Genomic DNA, 17708 nt, shown 5'->3' on the forward strand with positions numbered 1-17708 from the left:
AGCGACTGGGCTTGTATACCCTTGAGTTTAGAAGACTGAGAGGGGATTTGATTGAGACGTATTAGATTATTAAAGGATTGAACACTCTGTAGGCAGGAAACTTGTTTCCACTGATGGGTGATTCCTGAACCAGAGGACAGAGCTTAAAAATAGAGTGGTGGGTGTGTGGAATGCTCTGCCCCAGAGAGCAGTGGAGGCCCACTCTCTGGATTCGTTTAAGAAAGAGTTGGCTAGAACTCTCAAGGATAGTGGAATCAAGGGTTATGGAAATAAGGCAGGAACAGGATACCGATTGAGGATGATCAGCCATTATCATAATGAATGGTGGTGCAGGCTCGAAGGGTGGAATGGCCTACTCCTGCACCTATTGTCTATTGACTGACACTCAGTAGCAGAAGTGTTTACCATCTCAAAGGTGCACTGCAGAAATTCACGAAGACACCTTGAACAGCATCTTTCAACCCCATGACCACTTTCTCTAGGAGATCAGAAGGCAGTAGATACATGAAAACACTGCCACCTGCAAGTTCCCCTCCAAACTACTGACCATCCTGACTTGGGAATACATCACCATGCTTTCAGTGTCACTGAGCTAAAATCCTGGCACTCATTCCCAAATGGCATTGTGGCTTTACCTAAAACTGGAGCTCAGCACCACCTTCTCAAGGGCAATAAGGGATGAGCAATAAATGCAGGCCCAGTCAGTGATTCCCAGCAGTGTCATGTGAATCAATTTTAAAAAACCATCAGCCATCAGATTCGGTTGTAAAATTTGGGGAGGCAGTGGCATAGTGGTAGAGTTACTGTACTAATAATCCAGATCCTCAGCTTATTTTCTGAGGACACGGGTTTGAGTCCCACCAGAGCAGATAGTGAAATTTAAAGTCAATTTAAAAAACCCGAATACAACAAATGGTGACCATATAACCATGCTGATTATTGTAAAAGCCATTCTGGTGTCCTTTAGAGGAGTAAATCTACTATTCTTACCCAGTCCTGTGGGCTCAACATTCACAGATGCTTGTAAAAACAAGGACTGCAGATACTGGAAACCAGAGTCTAGATTAGAGTGGTGCTGGAAAAGCACAGCAGGTCGGGCAGCATCCGAGGAGCAGGAAAATCAAAGTTTCAGGCAAAAGCCCTTCATCAGGAATAGAGGCATATTCCTGATGAAGGACCTTTGCCTGGAACGTCGAAGTTCCTGCCCTTCGGATGCTGCCTGACCTGCTGTGCTTTTCCAGCACCACTCTGATCTAGATTCACAAATGCTTGCCTAATCTACAAAAGCCACATCCGATGAACAAATTAACAAGTTTTGATTCTGATTCTGTTATGTTTTAAAACCTAAATGAAAATCTTCCAGTTTTTTTTATGCTGAAGATCACGTCATCATTTTTGGAATAATTCTTTCAAGGAGTTTGCCAGACAACGTTCTTGGCTTGTGGTAAATTTGATTTAAAAACTGACCAGTTTCACTTTTGTACACAAGTGGCATCACAACATGGTAGCAACTGCATTTAATCGTACAGGGGAAATGGAAGAGTCAGGTGCAAGAAGAAAAATAGAAGATTAGTGAGAGATAGCATTAAGATTGAGCTTCACTCATACAGACTCAGTGAGATTCAGTAATGCTTCAAGACAGATTCCACTAATTAGAGGCTGAAGTACAGAGATATTTAATGACCTCTCCAGTGGAAAATTCTTCAGAAGCATTTGAGAGCAGATGCCATGGAGTAGAACTATCCCTCTGGTGTGCAAAATAGTCTGAAGTATCAAAGTGCTTCTCTATGGAAACTGCTAATTATTCTTCAATTGGCCTTGCTGTTTGTTGCTAGGTTACTAGGCAAACATCTGATCCTACCAGGAGGATACAACAGAGGTTTGTATGAGTGAAGCTCAATCTTAATGCTATCTCTCACTAATCTTCTATTTTTCTTATTGCACCTGACTCTTCCATTTCCCCTGTACTATTAAATGCAGTTGCTACCATGTTGTGATGGCACTTGTGTACAAAAGTGAAACTGGTCAGTTTTTAAATCAAATTTACCACAAGCCAAGGGCGTCCATGGCTCCACAACCTGTTTCTGTGTCTGTTTCAGAACTTCAATAGCCATGGAAAATGTGCAGATGTTCTCACTTTAAGAAGAGAATGTGTAGTAGAGAAAGGGAGAAACAGACTTTTAAAAAACCAAGTTATGTTTCAGGCAGCAAGGGAAGCCACAGGGCATTTACAATACATTACATATTGAGCAGGTGAGACCTGTTTTCTCCAAATGCTATCCCTTAGATCTGAAAGCGTGTTTTGAACTTGAGGACACAATATTTAGCTGTGATGTCGCTGGGAAGTGTATATCCTGTCAAAACTATTTACTGAGGATCACCAAGAATGGGCCTTGGATGAAGTAACAGAGAAATGGAAAAAATGAACTGTTGTGTATTAAAAGGGTTTTGCCATAACTTGCAGTTCTTCTGAGACTGTTTCTTTATGAAGGTTACTGTTGTACATTAATAATTCTTGACTTGTTTTGTTCCTTTGTTTAGGTATCTGGGAATGGCACAAACATGTATTCGTATACCAACCATGCTGCAGAGTCAGATAACTTGTGAACACATCTGAAGGAAGATTTCATGTGGAAAGCTGCCTCTAATTCAAACTCAAAATGGGGCAATTATGAAACTAAATTTTAACTCTTCTGTCATTTTTTTAAAAATCAAAGAAATGTTCTTTCAGGGAAAATGTTGGATCTCCTCCACTGCCAATACTGACTGCAGGTTATGTGGAACGATAAAAGAAATGAAGGGACTTATAATGCATGATGAATTCACTGTGCCTGCACACAACTAAACGTTCAAAGTTGTTTTAGGAGATAGGTCAATTTTGCTTGGGATGAGTTAGTATGGAACAACCATTAGCGTTGCACACAAGATGGCCAAATCAAATGTGTGGTGGGGGGGTTGGGGGGGAGAATCTATTTCTATTGTTATGAATATTCAAATTAGGTGCCAGAGTAGGCCATTTTGCCCTTCAAGCCTCGCCTATCATTCAATAATGATCATGGCTGATCTGATTGTGGCCTTACATTCATACTTATGTGTATCCCTGTTAATTTGCAACTTCCTTGTTAGTTGTGAATAGCTCTATACAAGAACTAGTGTGGGGGAGGAGGGATCCTGTGGGCTGTAGTGTAAAACAGGAATAGCTAGTGCCTAGCAGGCTGTGGCATTGTATAATTCCCTGATTGGTAGAACCCTTTATTTTCCAATCACATAAGCATTATTGAAACTCTACATTTTTACTGGTTAAGACAAATTTAATCTGAGAAAATTGTATGCACAAATGAACATGAACACATTGCTTTGAAGAAGCAGTAGTTTCTGAAGTTTGGATTAGTTTGGTGAAGCATGAGCAGACAGCAATTGTTGCTAAACTGACAGCAACCTTTTTACTGAGTCTGAAAGGATGATCTTGTGTTAAATACAAACACTGCTTGGTAGTAATGATTAAAGTCAAATATGCTGTTTAAGGGGCCCTCTTCTACCACTGCATCTTCAACTAAAAGTCCATCCATGTTACCATCCATGATGCTGGAATGGAAGGATGTACAGCATCCAAATACCTTTCAAGTCTATTGAATTTTGATTTGGAGTTAATAGCTGATTTCTCATCAGCGCCACATGTAAATCCCACAAGCAGATTATTCTTCCTGTTACTCGGTGAACAGGAAAGAAGCATTCAATAGACAATAGACAATAGGTGCAGGAGTAGGCCATTCAGCCCTTCGAGCCTGCACCGCCATTCAATATGATCATGGCTGATCATTCCTAATCAGTATCCGCTTCCTGCCTTATCTCCATAACCCTTGATTCCACTATCTTTGAGAGCTCTATCCAACTCTTTCTTAAATGAATCCAGAGACTGGGCCTCCACTGCCCTCTGGGGCAGAGCATTCCACACAGAATGTCACATATTCACATTCTGCTTATCTCCCAATATTGATTTATGCATAATATGCCAAATCATATCTAAATATGCAAACAATTATTTATGGTCAGAGTCACAGCAGTAATTTTCCATTACATGGAAGAGAACCTCTTTGCCCCATTGCCTGCACTCCCTCACTGTTGCTAAAATCCCTTCAGCCTCTTTTTGAACAAAGACAAACAAAAAGACAGGAAGAACTTAGCAGGTCAGGCATAACCTCTGGAGAGAAACAGTGTTAAGTTTTACTTCTGATAAAAAGTTAAGAACCTGAAACAATGGTCCAGATTTTTCTCTTGTCAGGGCAAATAACCGAGTGAGTTGGCCCCAAGAAGAGATCTATCTGCTTCCCAACACCACAGAAATTCAGTTCTGAGCAGAAGGCCCTTATCTGATTGACTATCTAATCTGCTGCTAATTAAGGCCCTTAAGTGGTCAATTAATGACTAGTTGAGAGCTTGGGCAGGCTTTCCGCATTCCTGGTTGGCTAGACAATTAACAGCCTTCCTGACTGTGATAACAAGACAGTCTGCCTGATGGAGTGAGTGAGTGAGTGAGTGAGTGAATGAGTGAGTGAGTGAGTAAGTGAGTATGTGTGTGTAATGTAGATGAAGGAAGGGAAAGACACAGCCAATACCTCCGCTCTGCTCCTCTCCAAAGATGCTGCCTGACCTGTCAAGTTTTACCAACCTTCTTTTGTTCTTATTTCAGATTTCCAGCATCTGCAGTATTTTCTTTTGTATGTTGCAACAAAGTTGTGCCTGGCAAGGCTTGTGGATGGGCTATTTTGCCTCCTTGCCTTATTTTTGCCAACAGTATCTATTAACTCTTTTGGAGGCATGCAAACAAATCTAGAGCAATTTGCTTTCAAAAACTTCTCTCTCTCATTGAATGTTTTTTCTCTTTCTTTCAGCCCCCTTATGTTCTTTCTTCATGTCCCCAGCATCCTTTAAAGATTCATAGATTCATACAGTACAGAAAATGCCCATCGGCCCATCGAGTCTGCACCAACATAACTACCACTAAAGACATGATTATCCAAATTTCCTGTGCTTGTCCCATATCCTTGAATGTTATTATTTTTGAAATGCTCATCCAAATATTTTTTAAAAATGTTGTACGGTTTCCAGCCTCTACTGCCTTCCCAGGTAATACATTCCAGATTTCCGCCACCCTCTGCTGAGTGAAAAAGTTTTTTTTCCAAATTCCCTCTGAACCTCCTGCCCTTTGCCCTAAAGGGATGCCCTCTCATGATTAACCCTCAACTAAGGGAAACAGCTGCTCTCTGTCCAAACCCCTCATAATCTTATTCGCCTCAAACATGTCTCTTCTCACTCTTCTCTGTTCAAGAGGAAGCAATCCAAACATATCAAGTATCTCCTTCTAGCCCAATTTCTCCATCCCAGGCAATGTCCTGGTGAACTTCCTCTGTACCGGTTCTAGTGCTATCACATCCTTCCTGTGTTGAGGCAACCAGAACTGCACACAATACTCCAGCTCTGGCCTGACCAAAGTTCTGTACAACTCCAACATTACCTCCTTACTACTGGGGTGAAGAGGTGTGAGGATGAACAATGTGAGTTAACAATGAGCACCAGCCCAAACGATGAATGCCAGGTGACACATTTTGAATATATGTGTAAATGTTCTTATTTAATTGAATCGTTATTGCTGCATCAAAGACAAATTATTGAGCTCTGGACTGACTGATATAAACCAGCCGCATGATGGAATTTTGACTGATGGCAAATTGTAGTTTGTTGTATGCCTGTGAAATGCCTGCTTGCCAATTTTTATACATATATTTTAATTCTGCAGTCACTTTTTCTGCTGAGTTGCTATATGAAGGAGATTATGTTAAAAGATGTGAGGGTGTTTACTAGCAATAGTGGTCTTCAATATCAAAAGAATCCTGGGTTCACTCAGTGACCCAAGAACACTAACTCTGCTGGGAATGTGCACCCAAGGGCAACGTTGACCAAGAACATGTATGTAGTACATGTGGCTACATATTAAGCCCTTTCCCAACAGGTGGACCTACACCTGATTTAGCTGGAGACCAGTTCTAGAGACACCTTGAGATTAAAGAATTGTTTTGAATTGTGGAGACTCCCTGGCCATGCCAGAGGAAAAATTGCTCACGTGCTTCTCCCTGGATAACTCTGGTAGCGTTACAGACGTATACAGTAAACTTCTCTATTACCTTAGTCAACAATTATCCCTCAAAGTCACTAAATCACCTCTGTTTATGATCATTGTGCTAGCAAAATCTTCAATCAAGAGTACAGACTGATTTGTAGACCCTTAAAGTTTCTACCTCCAAAGTTTTGGGAGCTGTACAAAGTATTCCGTGTAATAGTACAAGGCAAATTTATCTAAACTAGATTGTGACAGAATTGGTTAAGAACAAAATTTGATCAGGCGACTAAGATGTCACTGAGCCTTTTCACAAAGGAACGGTGTTGACAATGTGACTGCAGGGTTACAATGTAAGCTACAACTACATTTTTGCTTGAAATCTTCGCTTTATTGTAATTGTCAAACCATAGTGCTGTAACTTAAACCTATTTATTGTACTTCCACTGTGTATATGTGCACGTGTGTTGTTTCTGAGTATCACTGTTACTGTCACCTTCTGTATTTTAATTGACTTGATGCATCACTAATCGTATTTATATCTTGTTAAATGAAACTCCATTCCTATTTGAGGATTGAAGGATATATATAAAACAAATGCATGTTATTTTTTGTATTAAAATCCTTTTCATGGTAATATTGGTCCTATTACACACTGATTTTTAAGGTTTTTGAAATACTGCCAAAAATTGATAATATAGAAATGCTATGAAATATCAGTGTGATCCAAATATGAAAATAAAGGGAAAATAATTATTTTTAACACACTTTTTTGTCGAGTTGCTAATTGATCACACAGACACATCAATGTACCTGCACATATGGGAGATGTTGGTACAGTGTTAACTTCACCAAACTAGCAATCCAGACACTCAAGTCGAATCCGTAGATTCAAAACTTAGCATGATGGTGAAATCTGAATTCAATTCAAAAGTCTGAAATTAAATGGCAGCCTAATGGTGAGCATGGAACCACTGGTGTAAAAATCCATCTGGTTATTAATGCCCTTTAGGGAAAGAAATATGCTGTCCTTATCTAATCTGGCCTGTAGGTAACTCAAAGCACTGGTTACTTTTAAATGTTTCTGAAATGGTCAAGCAAACAATTCAAGCACCTATGAAGTAAAAGAAACATTAGAAACGGGATGATCCCTCGGCATCAATCTAAACACTGGAAATGCCAACAGCAAACCAAGCCCTGACAGCCCTGCAAAGTCCTCCTTACCAATTCCTGGGGGCTATTGCTATCACAAACTTGAGAGAAATGTCTCACAGATTAGGCAAGAGACAGCCTGGCGTAGTGTATACAGGGTACACATGGAATCCATACAACACCACCACCAGTATATGTTCTGTCCCATTGGAAGAGTGAACCCACCAGGGATGGTGGTATAGAGTTATAGAGCTGGGAGGGGTTTGGCCTGGGATTGTTCTATATTGAATCCTATGGCATCAGCTCAAACACTGCTGGAAACCTACTGCTATTTACTACCTATTGCCAGCAACACTAACCGCCGGCACCACTACCACCATCTAACTAATGAATCAGTACTTCACCATGTTGAACATCAATTTAAAGAAGCACTGAGGGTAGCTAGGGAACAGAATGTATTCTGGGTGGAGGGAGAACTTCAATCCATCACCATGAGTGGTTTGACAGCACCACAATTGACTGAGATGGCTGAGTTGAAAAGGACATAGCTATTGCACAGGTTCAGTGGCAGATTTCTGTGAGGAAGGCATATGGTGTACTGGGCTTTATTGGTAGAGGAATTGAGTTCCGGAGTCCTGAGGTCATGTTGCAACTGTATAAGACTCTGGTGCGGCCTCATCTGGAGTATTGTGTGCAGTTTTGGTCGCCATACTATAGGAAGGATGTGGAGGCATTGGAACGAGTGCAGAGGAGGTTTACCAGGATGTTGCCTGGAATGGTAGGAAAATCTTATGAGGAAAGGCTGAGGCACTTGGGGCTGTTCTCATTGGAAAAGAGAAGGTTTAGGGGAGATTTGATAGAGGTGTATAAGATGATTAGGGGTTTAGATAGGGTCGACACTGAGAACCTTTTACCGCTAATGGAGTCAGGTGTTACTAGGGGACACAGCTTTAAATTAAGGGGTGGTAGGTATAGGACAGATGTTAGGGGTAGATTCTTTACACAGCGGGTTGTGAGTTCATGGAATGCCCTGCCAGTAGCAGTGGTGAACTCTCCTTCTTTATGGTCATTTAAGCGGGCCTTGGATAGGCATTTGGAAGTTATTGGGCTAGTATAGGTTAGGTAGGATTCGGTCGGCGCAACATCGAGGGCCGAAGGGCCTGTACTGCGCTGTATCTTTCTATGTTCTATGTTCTATAATGAATGTACTTAGAAGAAGGATAAGCATACTCGATCTTGCCCTCACTAATCTTACCTTTTGCAGCTGCATCTGACCATGGCAGTATTGGCAATATCACCACACAATCATCGTGAAGATCAAGTCCTGCTTTCACATTGAGGATAAACTCCATTATGTTGTATTGCACTATGTGCTGAATGGATGGATTTTGAACACATCTATCAAAATCAAAACTGGTGATTCATGAGGTGCTAAGGACCATCATGAACAGAGCAGAATTGTATTCAATCAATAAGCTTGTCATTTCAAGGCTGGCATTTCTCCTATTCTAACATTACCATGAAGCAGGGAATCAATGAAAAGTAGAGGAGAGCCTGCAAGGAGCAGTGCCAGGAATGTCTAAAATTGAGGTGTAAATCTAGCAAAGCTACAGTACATAATAAACAGTAGAAGGAGCATGCAATAGACCAATCTATGGATCACATTTAAGCTCTGCAGTCAGGAATGGGGGCAGACAATTAAATGAATCACAAGAGGAAGAGGCTTCACAAACATTGTCATCCTGAACAATGAGGGAGCCCAGCACATTGTGAAAAAAAAACAAGGTTGAGTATTTGCATCCATCATTAGCTAAAAGCACTGGATACTACAAAGGCTATAGGCCCTAAAAGCATTCTATGACAGGAACAATAGTACTGAAAATATATGCTCCAAAACTAGCTGATCCTCTGCCTAACCTGTTCCAGTACAGCTACAACACAGGCATCTACTTGCCAGTGGAAAATTGCCCAGGTTTGTTCCGCAGACAAAATTCAGAATAACTCCAACCTAGAATTAAAATTCTTACTTGTCTGGTATTAACGATCAAAGTAATGGAAGGGGTTTTAGACAGTGGTATCAAGTGACACTCACACAGCAAACAGCCTGTTTCACTGATGTTCAGTTTGGCATCACGTGGGGCCAAAGAGTGTGGTGTTGGAAAAGCACAGCAGGTCAGGCAGCATCTGAGGAGCAGGAGAATCGACGTTTTAGGCATAAGCTCTTCACTGAAACGTGGATTCTCCTGCTCCTCGGATGCTGCCTGACTGACTGCGCTTTTCCAGCACCACATTCTTCGGCTCTGATCTCCAACATCTGCAGTCCTCACTTTCTCCTATCACCAAGGGCCACTCAGCTACTGATCTCATTACAGCTTTGGTCCAAACATGGATAAAAGAGCCAAACTCCAGAGGTGAGTTGAAAGTGGCTGCCCTTGATATCAAGGCAGCATTTCATCAAGCACAGCATCAATGAGTCTTAGCAAAACTGGAGTCAATACCAGGGCCTCAACATCTTCACCCTTGTCACCCTCAACCACCTGAGATACATCTTATTCTATCTTCTTTTACATCCTCTGAGATATATATTTGCTCTACCTTTGCCTTGAAGGAATATAATCAACTGTGTCCAAACTAGCTGTACTTTGACAGTAACTCATCATTCAGTTACTGTTTTCCCTGTCAATCTTTGACTGCAGTTTATCCAATCCCAACCCTATTCTTGATCCCTTTGAAGTCAGCTCTTCCCTGGTTAATTATTCCTTGGACGTAGGTTTGCTCACTGAGCTGGAAGGTTCATTTTCAGACATTTCGTCACCATACTAGGTAACATCTTCAGTGAGCCTCTGCACAAAGTAGTATCCAGAACCTCAATCTGAGCTACAAATCTTCTCAAAACTCATTAATTATTCCTCCTCTAGATTATGCACTGTCCTTGTTCTTTATCATCTTAATGTCACAAGAAGTGTACTGGAAATCAAGTCCCACTATTCGATGTATCACAACTGTGATATAGGACCAATTTAACCTCGAGATGATTAATCTGACTGTGAACACCATCGAATGTTGACTTGTAGTCAATAAGTTTCTGATTTTCTTGCCTTACTCTAGTTCATAAGACCTGAGGTCAATAGTCTTTGGCTGAGATCAGTCAACTGTATCTTTCCATGCTTCCAGCTCACTGCCTTTATTTCTGATGAAAGGCTTTTGCCTGAAACGTCGATTTCGCTGCTCGTTGGATGCTGCCTGAACTGCTGTGCTCTTCCAGCACCACTGATCTGTAAACCTCCTGAGGACTGTTTATGATCTGCATGACTGAGCATCACACTGATGAAGCCCTTCCTGATGAAGGGCTTATGCCCGAAACGTCGAATTTCCTATTCCTTGGATGCTGCCTAACCTGCTGTGCTTTAACCAGCACAGCATCTGCAGACCTCATTTTTTACCCTGAGCATCACACTGCACAATCAATCTGACGAGGTGATATCGTTCAATTTGTACTTTGACTAATTTTTCCTCCATTGGGAAATACAAGTCAGGTGGGATTATAGGTACCTAAATTGATATTAAGGAGTGAATTTTACCATAGGTTGACTAAGTTTAGATGGAGAGGAATTTCTTAAGTGCGTACAAGACAATTTTCTGATTCAGTATGTGGATGTACCTACTAGAGAAGGTGCAAAACTTGACCTACTCTTGGGAAATAAGGCAGGGCAGGTGACTGAGGTGTCAGTGGGGGAGCACTTTGGGACCAGTGACCATAATTCTATTAGATTTAAAATAGTGATGGAAAAAAATAGACCAGATCTAAAAGTTTGAAGTTCTAAATTGGAGAAAGGCCAATTTTGATGGTATTAGGCAAGAACCTTCGAAAGCTGATTAGAGGCAGATGTTCGCAGGTAATGGGATGGCTGGAAAATGGAAAGCCTTCAGAAATGAGATAATGAGAATCCAGAGAAAGTATATTCCTCTTAGGGTGAAAGGAAAGGCTGGTAGGTATAGGGAATGACTAAAGAAATTGAGGGTTTGATTAAGAAAAAGAAGGGTTAAGAAAAAAAAACTTGATCTACCCTGTATTGACAGGGTAGATCAAGTGAATCCTTAGGAGAGTATAAAAGAAGTAGGAGTATACTTAAGAAGGAAAACAGGAGGGCAAAAAGGGGACATGAGATAGCTTTGGCAAATAGAATTAAGGAGAATCCAAAGAGTTTTTACAAATACATTAAGGACAAAAAGGTAACTAGGGAGAGAGTAGGGCCCCCCAAAAATCAGCAAGGCAGCCTTAGGGAGATACTAAATGAATATTTTGCATCAGTATTTACTGTGGAAAAAGATATGGAAGATATAGACTGTAGGGAAATAGATGGCTACATCTTGCAAAATGTCCATTTTATGGAGGAGGAGATGCTGGATGTCTTGAAATGAATAAAGGTGGATAAATCCCCAGGACCTGATCAAGTGTGCCTGAGAACTCTGCGAAGCTAGAGAAGTGATTGCTGGGCCTCCTGTTGAGATATTTGTATCGATAGTGACAGGTGAGGTGCCAGAAGACTGGAGGTTGGCAAACGTGGTGCCACTGTTTAAGAAGGGCAGTAAAGTCGGTAAAGTCAAACCAGGGAACTATAGACCAGTGAGCCTGATGTCGGTGGTGGGCAATTTGTTGGAGGGAATCCTGAGGGACAGGATGTACATGTATTTGGAAAGGCAAGGACTGATTAGGGATAGTCAACATGGCTTTGTGTGTGAGAAATCATGTCTCACAAACTTGATTGAGTTCTTTGAAGAGGTAACAAAGAGGATTGATGAGGGCAGAGCAGTAGATGTGATCTATGTGGATTTCAGTAAGGCGTTCGACAAGCTTCCCCATGGAGACTGGTTAACAAGGTTAGATCTCATGGAATATAGGGGGAACTAGCCATTTGGATACAGCACTGGCTCGAAGGTAGAAGACAGAGGGTGGTAGTGGACGGTTGTTTTTCAGAGTGGAGTGTCACAAGGATTGGTGCTGTGTCTTCTACTTTTTGTCATTTACATCAATGATTTGGATGTGAGCATAAAAGGCACAGTTAGTAAGTTTGCAGATGACACCTAAATTGGAGGTGTAGTGGACAGCGAAATGGGTTACCTCAGATTACAACAGGATCTGGACCAGATGGGCCAATGGGCTGGGAAGTGGCAGATGGAGTTTAATTCAGCGAGGTGCTGCATTTTGGGAAAGCAACTCTTAGCAGGACTTATAAAACACTTAATGGTAAGGTCCTAAGGAGTGCAGGTTCATAGCCCCTTGAAAGTGGAGTCGCAGGTAGATAGGATAGTGAAGAAGGCGTTTGGTACGCTTTCCTTTATTGGTCAGACTATTGAGTACAGGGGTTGGGAGGTCATGTTGCGGCTGTACAGGACATTGGTTAGGCCACTGTTGGAATATTGTGTGCAATTCTGGTCTCCTTCCTATCGGAGAGATGTTGTGAAACTTGAAAGGGTTCAGAAAAGATTTATAAGGATGTTGCCAGGGTTCGAGGATTTGAGCTACAGGGAGAGGCTGAACGGGCTGGGGCTGTTTTCCCTGGAGCATCGGACGCTGAGGGATGACTTTATAGAGGTTTACAAAATTATGAGGGGCACAGATAGGATAAATAGGCAAAGTCTTTTCCCTTCGGGTGGGGGAGTCCCGAACTAGAGAGCATAGGTTTAGGGCGAGAGGAGAAAGATATAAAAGAGACCTAAGGAGCAACTTTTTCACGCAGTGTATGGAATGAGCTACCAGAGGTTGTGGTGGAGGCTGGTACAATTGCAACATTTAAGATGCATTTGGATGGATATATCTATCGGGATATGGGCCGGGTGCTGGCAGGTGGGACTAGATTGGGTTGGGATATCTGGTCGGCTTGGATGGGTTGGACAGAAGGGTCTGTTTCCATGCTGTACATCTCTATGACTCTATGACTCTAACCAGAGGAAGTAGGTGAGGTCCTCAATGAGTACTTTGGATCAGTATTTATCATTAAGAAAGTCACAGATGACTGTGAGTTTAAAGAAAGGTTCGTTGATACTCTAAGACATGTCAATATTAAAGGGAAGGTGGTATTGGGTGTGTTGAAATATATTAAGGTAGCCAATTCCGCAGAACCTGATGGTATCTATCCCAGGATACTGAAGAAGGCAAGGGAGGAGATTGCTGAGGCGTTGATGGAGATCTCTGTATTCTTTTTAACCACAGTTAAGGTTCCAGAAGAATGAAGAATAACCAATGTTGTTCCTTTGTTAAAGAACAACAACAAAGACAATCCAGGAAACTGTGGGCTGGTTAGGGAAATTATTGGAAACGATTCTTGGGGATAGGATTTACTTGCATTTGGAGAATAGAGTTATGACGGATAGTCAGCATGGCTTTATGCAGGGGAGATCTTGTCTCACAAAATTGATTGAGTTTTTGATGAAGATAATTGAGGAAGGTAAGGCAGTGAGTGTTGGCTACATGGACTTTACTAAAGTATTTGACAAGGCTCCTCATGGCAGGCTGGTCCAGAAGTTTAAATCACGTGGAATCCATGTGAGTCGACAAATTGGATACAAAATTGAGTTGGCCATAGAAGGTAGTTGCAAAGGGGTGTTTTTCTGACTAGAGATCTGTGACCAGTGGTGTTTCGCAAGAATGAGTGCTTGATCTCTTTTGTTGATAATTATTTATATAATTGATTTAGATGAAAACATTATGAATAAGCCTGATTAATAAGTTGTGCAGATGACAGGAATGTTGGTGGAGTTGAAGATAGTGAAGAAGGATATTGAAGTTGGGCGGAGAAATGGCAGATGGAATGAGGTGATTCATTTTGGGAGGTCAAATGCAAGAGGAAAGTAAATGACTGGACCCTTAGGAGTCACTGATTTTTAGAGGGATTTTTAAGTTGAAGTCCAAAACTCCCCAAAAGTGGCAACACAAGTGGGTAAGTCCATAAAGAAAGCATATGATATGCTTGTCTTCATTAGTCAGGGCAGTGAGTATTAAAGTTGGCAAATCATGCTGCAACTGTATAACATTTTGGTCAGACCACATTTGGAGCACTGTGTGCAGTTCTGGTCGCCACACTATAGGAAGGATGTGGAGGCTTTGGAGAGGGTGCAGATGAGGTTTACTTGGATGATGCCTGGATTGGTGTGTACTGGTTATAAGGAGAGTATTAGAGATATACAGCATGGAAACAGACCTTTCAGTGCAACCCATGCATGCCAAACAGATATCCAAAACTAATCTAATCCCATATGCCAGCACCTGGCCTCTAAACTCTCTAAATCCTTCCTATTCATACCCCATCCAGATGTCTTTTATATGGTGTAATTGTAACTGTCTCCATCACTTCCTCTGGCAGCTCATTCCATACACAAGCAACGCTCTGCATGAAAAGGTTGCCTCTTAGGCTCCTTTTAAATCTTTCTTCTCTCATCTTAAACCCATACCCTCTAGTTCTAGACTTCCCCACCCCAAGAAAAAGACCTTGTCTATTTATCCTATCCATGCCCCTCATGATTTTATAAACATCTATTAACTCACCCCTCAGCCTCCAATGCACCATGGGATACAGCCCCAGCCTATTCTGACTCTCCCTATAGCTCAAATCCTCCAATTCTAGCAACATCCTTGTAAATATTTTCTAAATCCTTTCAAGTTTCACAACATCCTTCCGATAGGAAGGAGACCAGAATTGCACACAATATTCCAAAAGTGGCCTAACCAATGTCCTGTACAGCTGCAATATGACATCCAACTCCTATACTCAGTGCTCTGACCAATAAAGGAAAGCATGCCAAACACATTCTTCGCAATCCTATCTAAGTGCATTTCCACTTTCAAGGAGCTATGAACCTGCACTCCAAGGTCTCTCTGTTCAGCAACACTTCCCAGGATCTTACCATTAAGTGTATAATTCCTTTCCAAAATGCAGCACTTCACATATACCTAACTTAAACTCTAACTTTCACTCCTCAGCCCACTGGCCCATCTGATCAAGATCCCACTGTACTCTGAGGTAACCTTTTTTGCTGTCCACTACACCTTAGACAAACTTGGATTGCTTTCACTAGAATGTTGCAGGCTATGGGAAGACCAGATGCAAGTATATAAAGTTATGATGGGTATGGATAGGGTGGATAGTTGTAGTTTCTCTCCCAGAATGAAAATGTCAAACACTATGGGGTGTAGGTCTGAGATGAGAGGGGGAGTATTTGAAGGAGATGCACGAGGGAAGTTTTTTTTTACAAAAGAGAGTAATAGGTGCCTGGAACACACTGCCAGGGAGCTGGTGAAAGATACAATAGTAAAGTTTAAGCGGCACTTAGACACATGAAAAGGCAGAGATTAGAGGGATATGGACCACAGACAGATGGGATTAGTTTAGAATAGCATCTTGGCAAGACATAGAGTCATAGAGATGTACAGCACGGAAACAGACCCTTTGGTCCAACCCATCCATGCTGACCAGATATCCCAATCCAATCTAGTCCCACCTGCCAGCACACGGTCCATATCCCTTCAAACCCTTCTTATTCATATACCCATCAAATGCCTCTTAAATGTTGCAATTGTATTAGCCTCCACCACTTCCGCTGGCAGCTCATTCCATACACATACCACCCTCTGACCCCCTGAGGTCTCTTTTATATCTTTCCCTCTCACCCTAAACCTATGACCTCTAGGTCTGGACTCCCCGACCCCAGGGAAAAGACTTTGCCTATTTACCCTATCCATGCCCCTCAATTTTGTACACCTCTATAAGGTCACCCCTCAGCCTCTGAGGCTCCAGGGAAGACAGCCCCAGCCTGTTCAGCCTCCAAAAGGCCGGTAATTGTACTGACCTATAATTTAAGCTCTGTTTATCATGCTCTTATTTTACTCGGCTCATTGTATTCTCCCATATTCTACAATGGCTACTGCCAGGACCTACCAGAAATTTTGATGCCATTGCCATCTTTGAAACACTGTCTTGTACCCACATCAAGCACTTGAGGTCCACATCTGTCCTGCTCAGTTCTTGTCATTTGCCTAAGGTACATCAATTAGAGGGAATTTTGCACCCCACTTTGCTGATATACACCTAGATGTACTGCATAATGAGAGGGTGTGCACAGTTGCTGCCCATAGAGTATAGTCTCACACTCTGGTGACTGCTGTCCATGATGGAGGGCTAGAGGAGCAAGCAGCTGGACTTACCAGTTACCTCTATGCTTGAATGTTGGGAATTGTTGCTGTCTAATTTCTAAGTGGTGGGTGAGAGAACGGGAACCTTCCATATTGATGAGATGAAATAATATATTAATGAGAATATTAATGCATTCTGATTTATCAAAACAGATCTCTCATCACTAATGAGAGTCTAGTCTCTCCATTCAATACTAGGTTGGAAAATAAGACTTTTGTACTCAATGTTGGGAATATTCTGATCTCACTTTCTCACTATTATTCAAAGGCTGGGAACATTCTGCCCTATCTGTTTACAATTACCATCTACTCAAAGCGACAACTTTCTCCAATGTTGCTGGATATACCCGTTAAATTATCAAAAATTTCATATGTCATATTGTTTGCAGAATCATGTATCAATGACTTGTGCTAGATCACAATTACAATAGCTGGCTGGAGTCTCAATCTTTCAGTCACTAGGAAGTCACTCACAAAGGAATTGCAGTGGGTTTTTCATAATTCTCAGAGCTTCATGTCAGTTTCTGTGCGAAGATAATAGTATACTCTACAGTACTTTTATATATTTTTACGAACTATCTCTGCCACATTATGTTTGAAATCACCACTTTATGAAACTGGGAAGGGCACCGTGATTAATTCGAACAGTACATAAATCTCAGTTGTCCTCCCTGTGAACTATTGTGAACTATCTGTGCTGTACCACTTGGTGCAATGTTGACTGACTTTACTTGGTCACGCTTTATCTTTGGTTGGAATGTAGTAGTACAAAATATAGTTAAACACAAAAACTCAAAAGAAGAATCTGTGGGAAGAAATGGAGATCTATATCATTTAAATTGTATTTTTTCTTACTTTTGCAATGTTTCCAGCAAACTCAGAGCATTCCGAGCCGTGTAATTGTAAAACAGAATATCCCATAATTTGTGGTACTTTCATCAGGATTGCTTTTTGGTCTCAAAAAGTAGATTGATACCTTCTTCCTGATTTTCTCCTCATTTTCTCTCCTGAAAATGTTGACTTTTACGGATGACTCTGTTTACTTTCCAAATCTTGTCTAATCAATTCTTTTTTTGAGTCTGGATAGGGTCGTGTTACGCTGCTCAACTGTGAGAATATCACAGGCTAGTCTAACCTCCTTGACGGGATAAAAGTTGTGTTAATTAAATCATGAACAACCTACAAAGGACTGATTTACAAAATATTAGAAAAGATTAGACCAGAGAAAATTTCTATTTGCCAAGGGAATCA

At 41.4% G+C, this 17708-nt stretch overlaps 1 protein-coding gene across 1 annotated transcript in view; it reads left to right on the forward strand.

The window, feature by feature from the left end:
- The window catches only part of LOC132805571 (mucin-2-like), a 48425-nt gene extending 41543 nt beyond the window's left edge, over window positions 1-6882 (forward strand). Inside the window, exon 7 of the mRNA XM_060820700.1 lies at window positions 2542-6882. Within this exon, the coding sequence (XP_060676683.1) occupies window positions 2542-2607 (66 nt within the window). The 3' untranslated portion in view covers window positions 2608-6882. The remainder of the gene's footprint in view (window positions 1-2541) is intronic.
- Window positions 6883-17708: the final 10826 nt, after the last annotated feature.

Source organism: Hemiscyllium ocellatum, chromosome 50, assembly GCF_020745735.1.
Source record: "Hemiscyllium ocellatum isolate sHemOce1 chromosome 50, sHemOce1.pat.X.cur, whole genome shotgun sequence".
Classification (NCBI taxonomy): Eukaryota; Metazoa; Chordata; class Chondrichthyes; order Orectolobiformes; family Hemiscylliidae; genus Hemiscyllium; species Hemiscyllium ocellatum.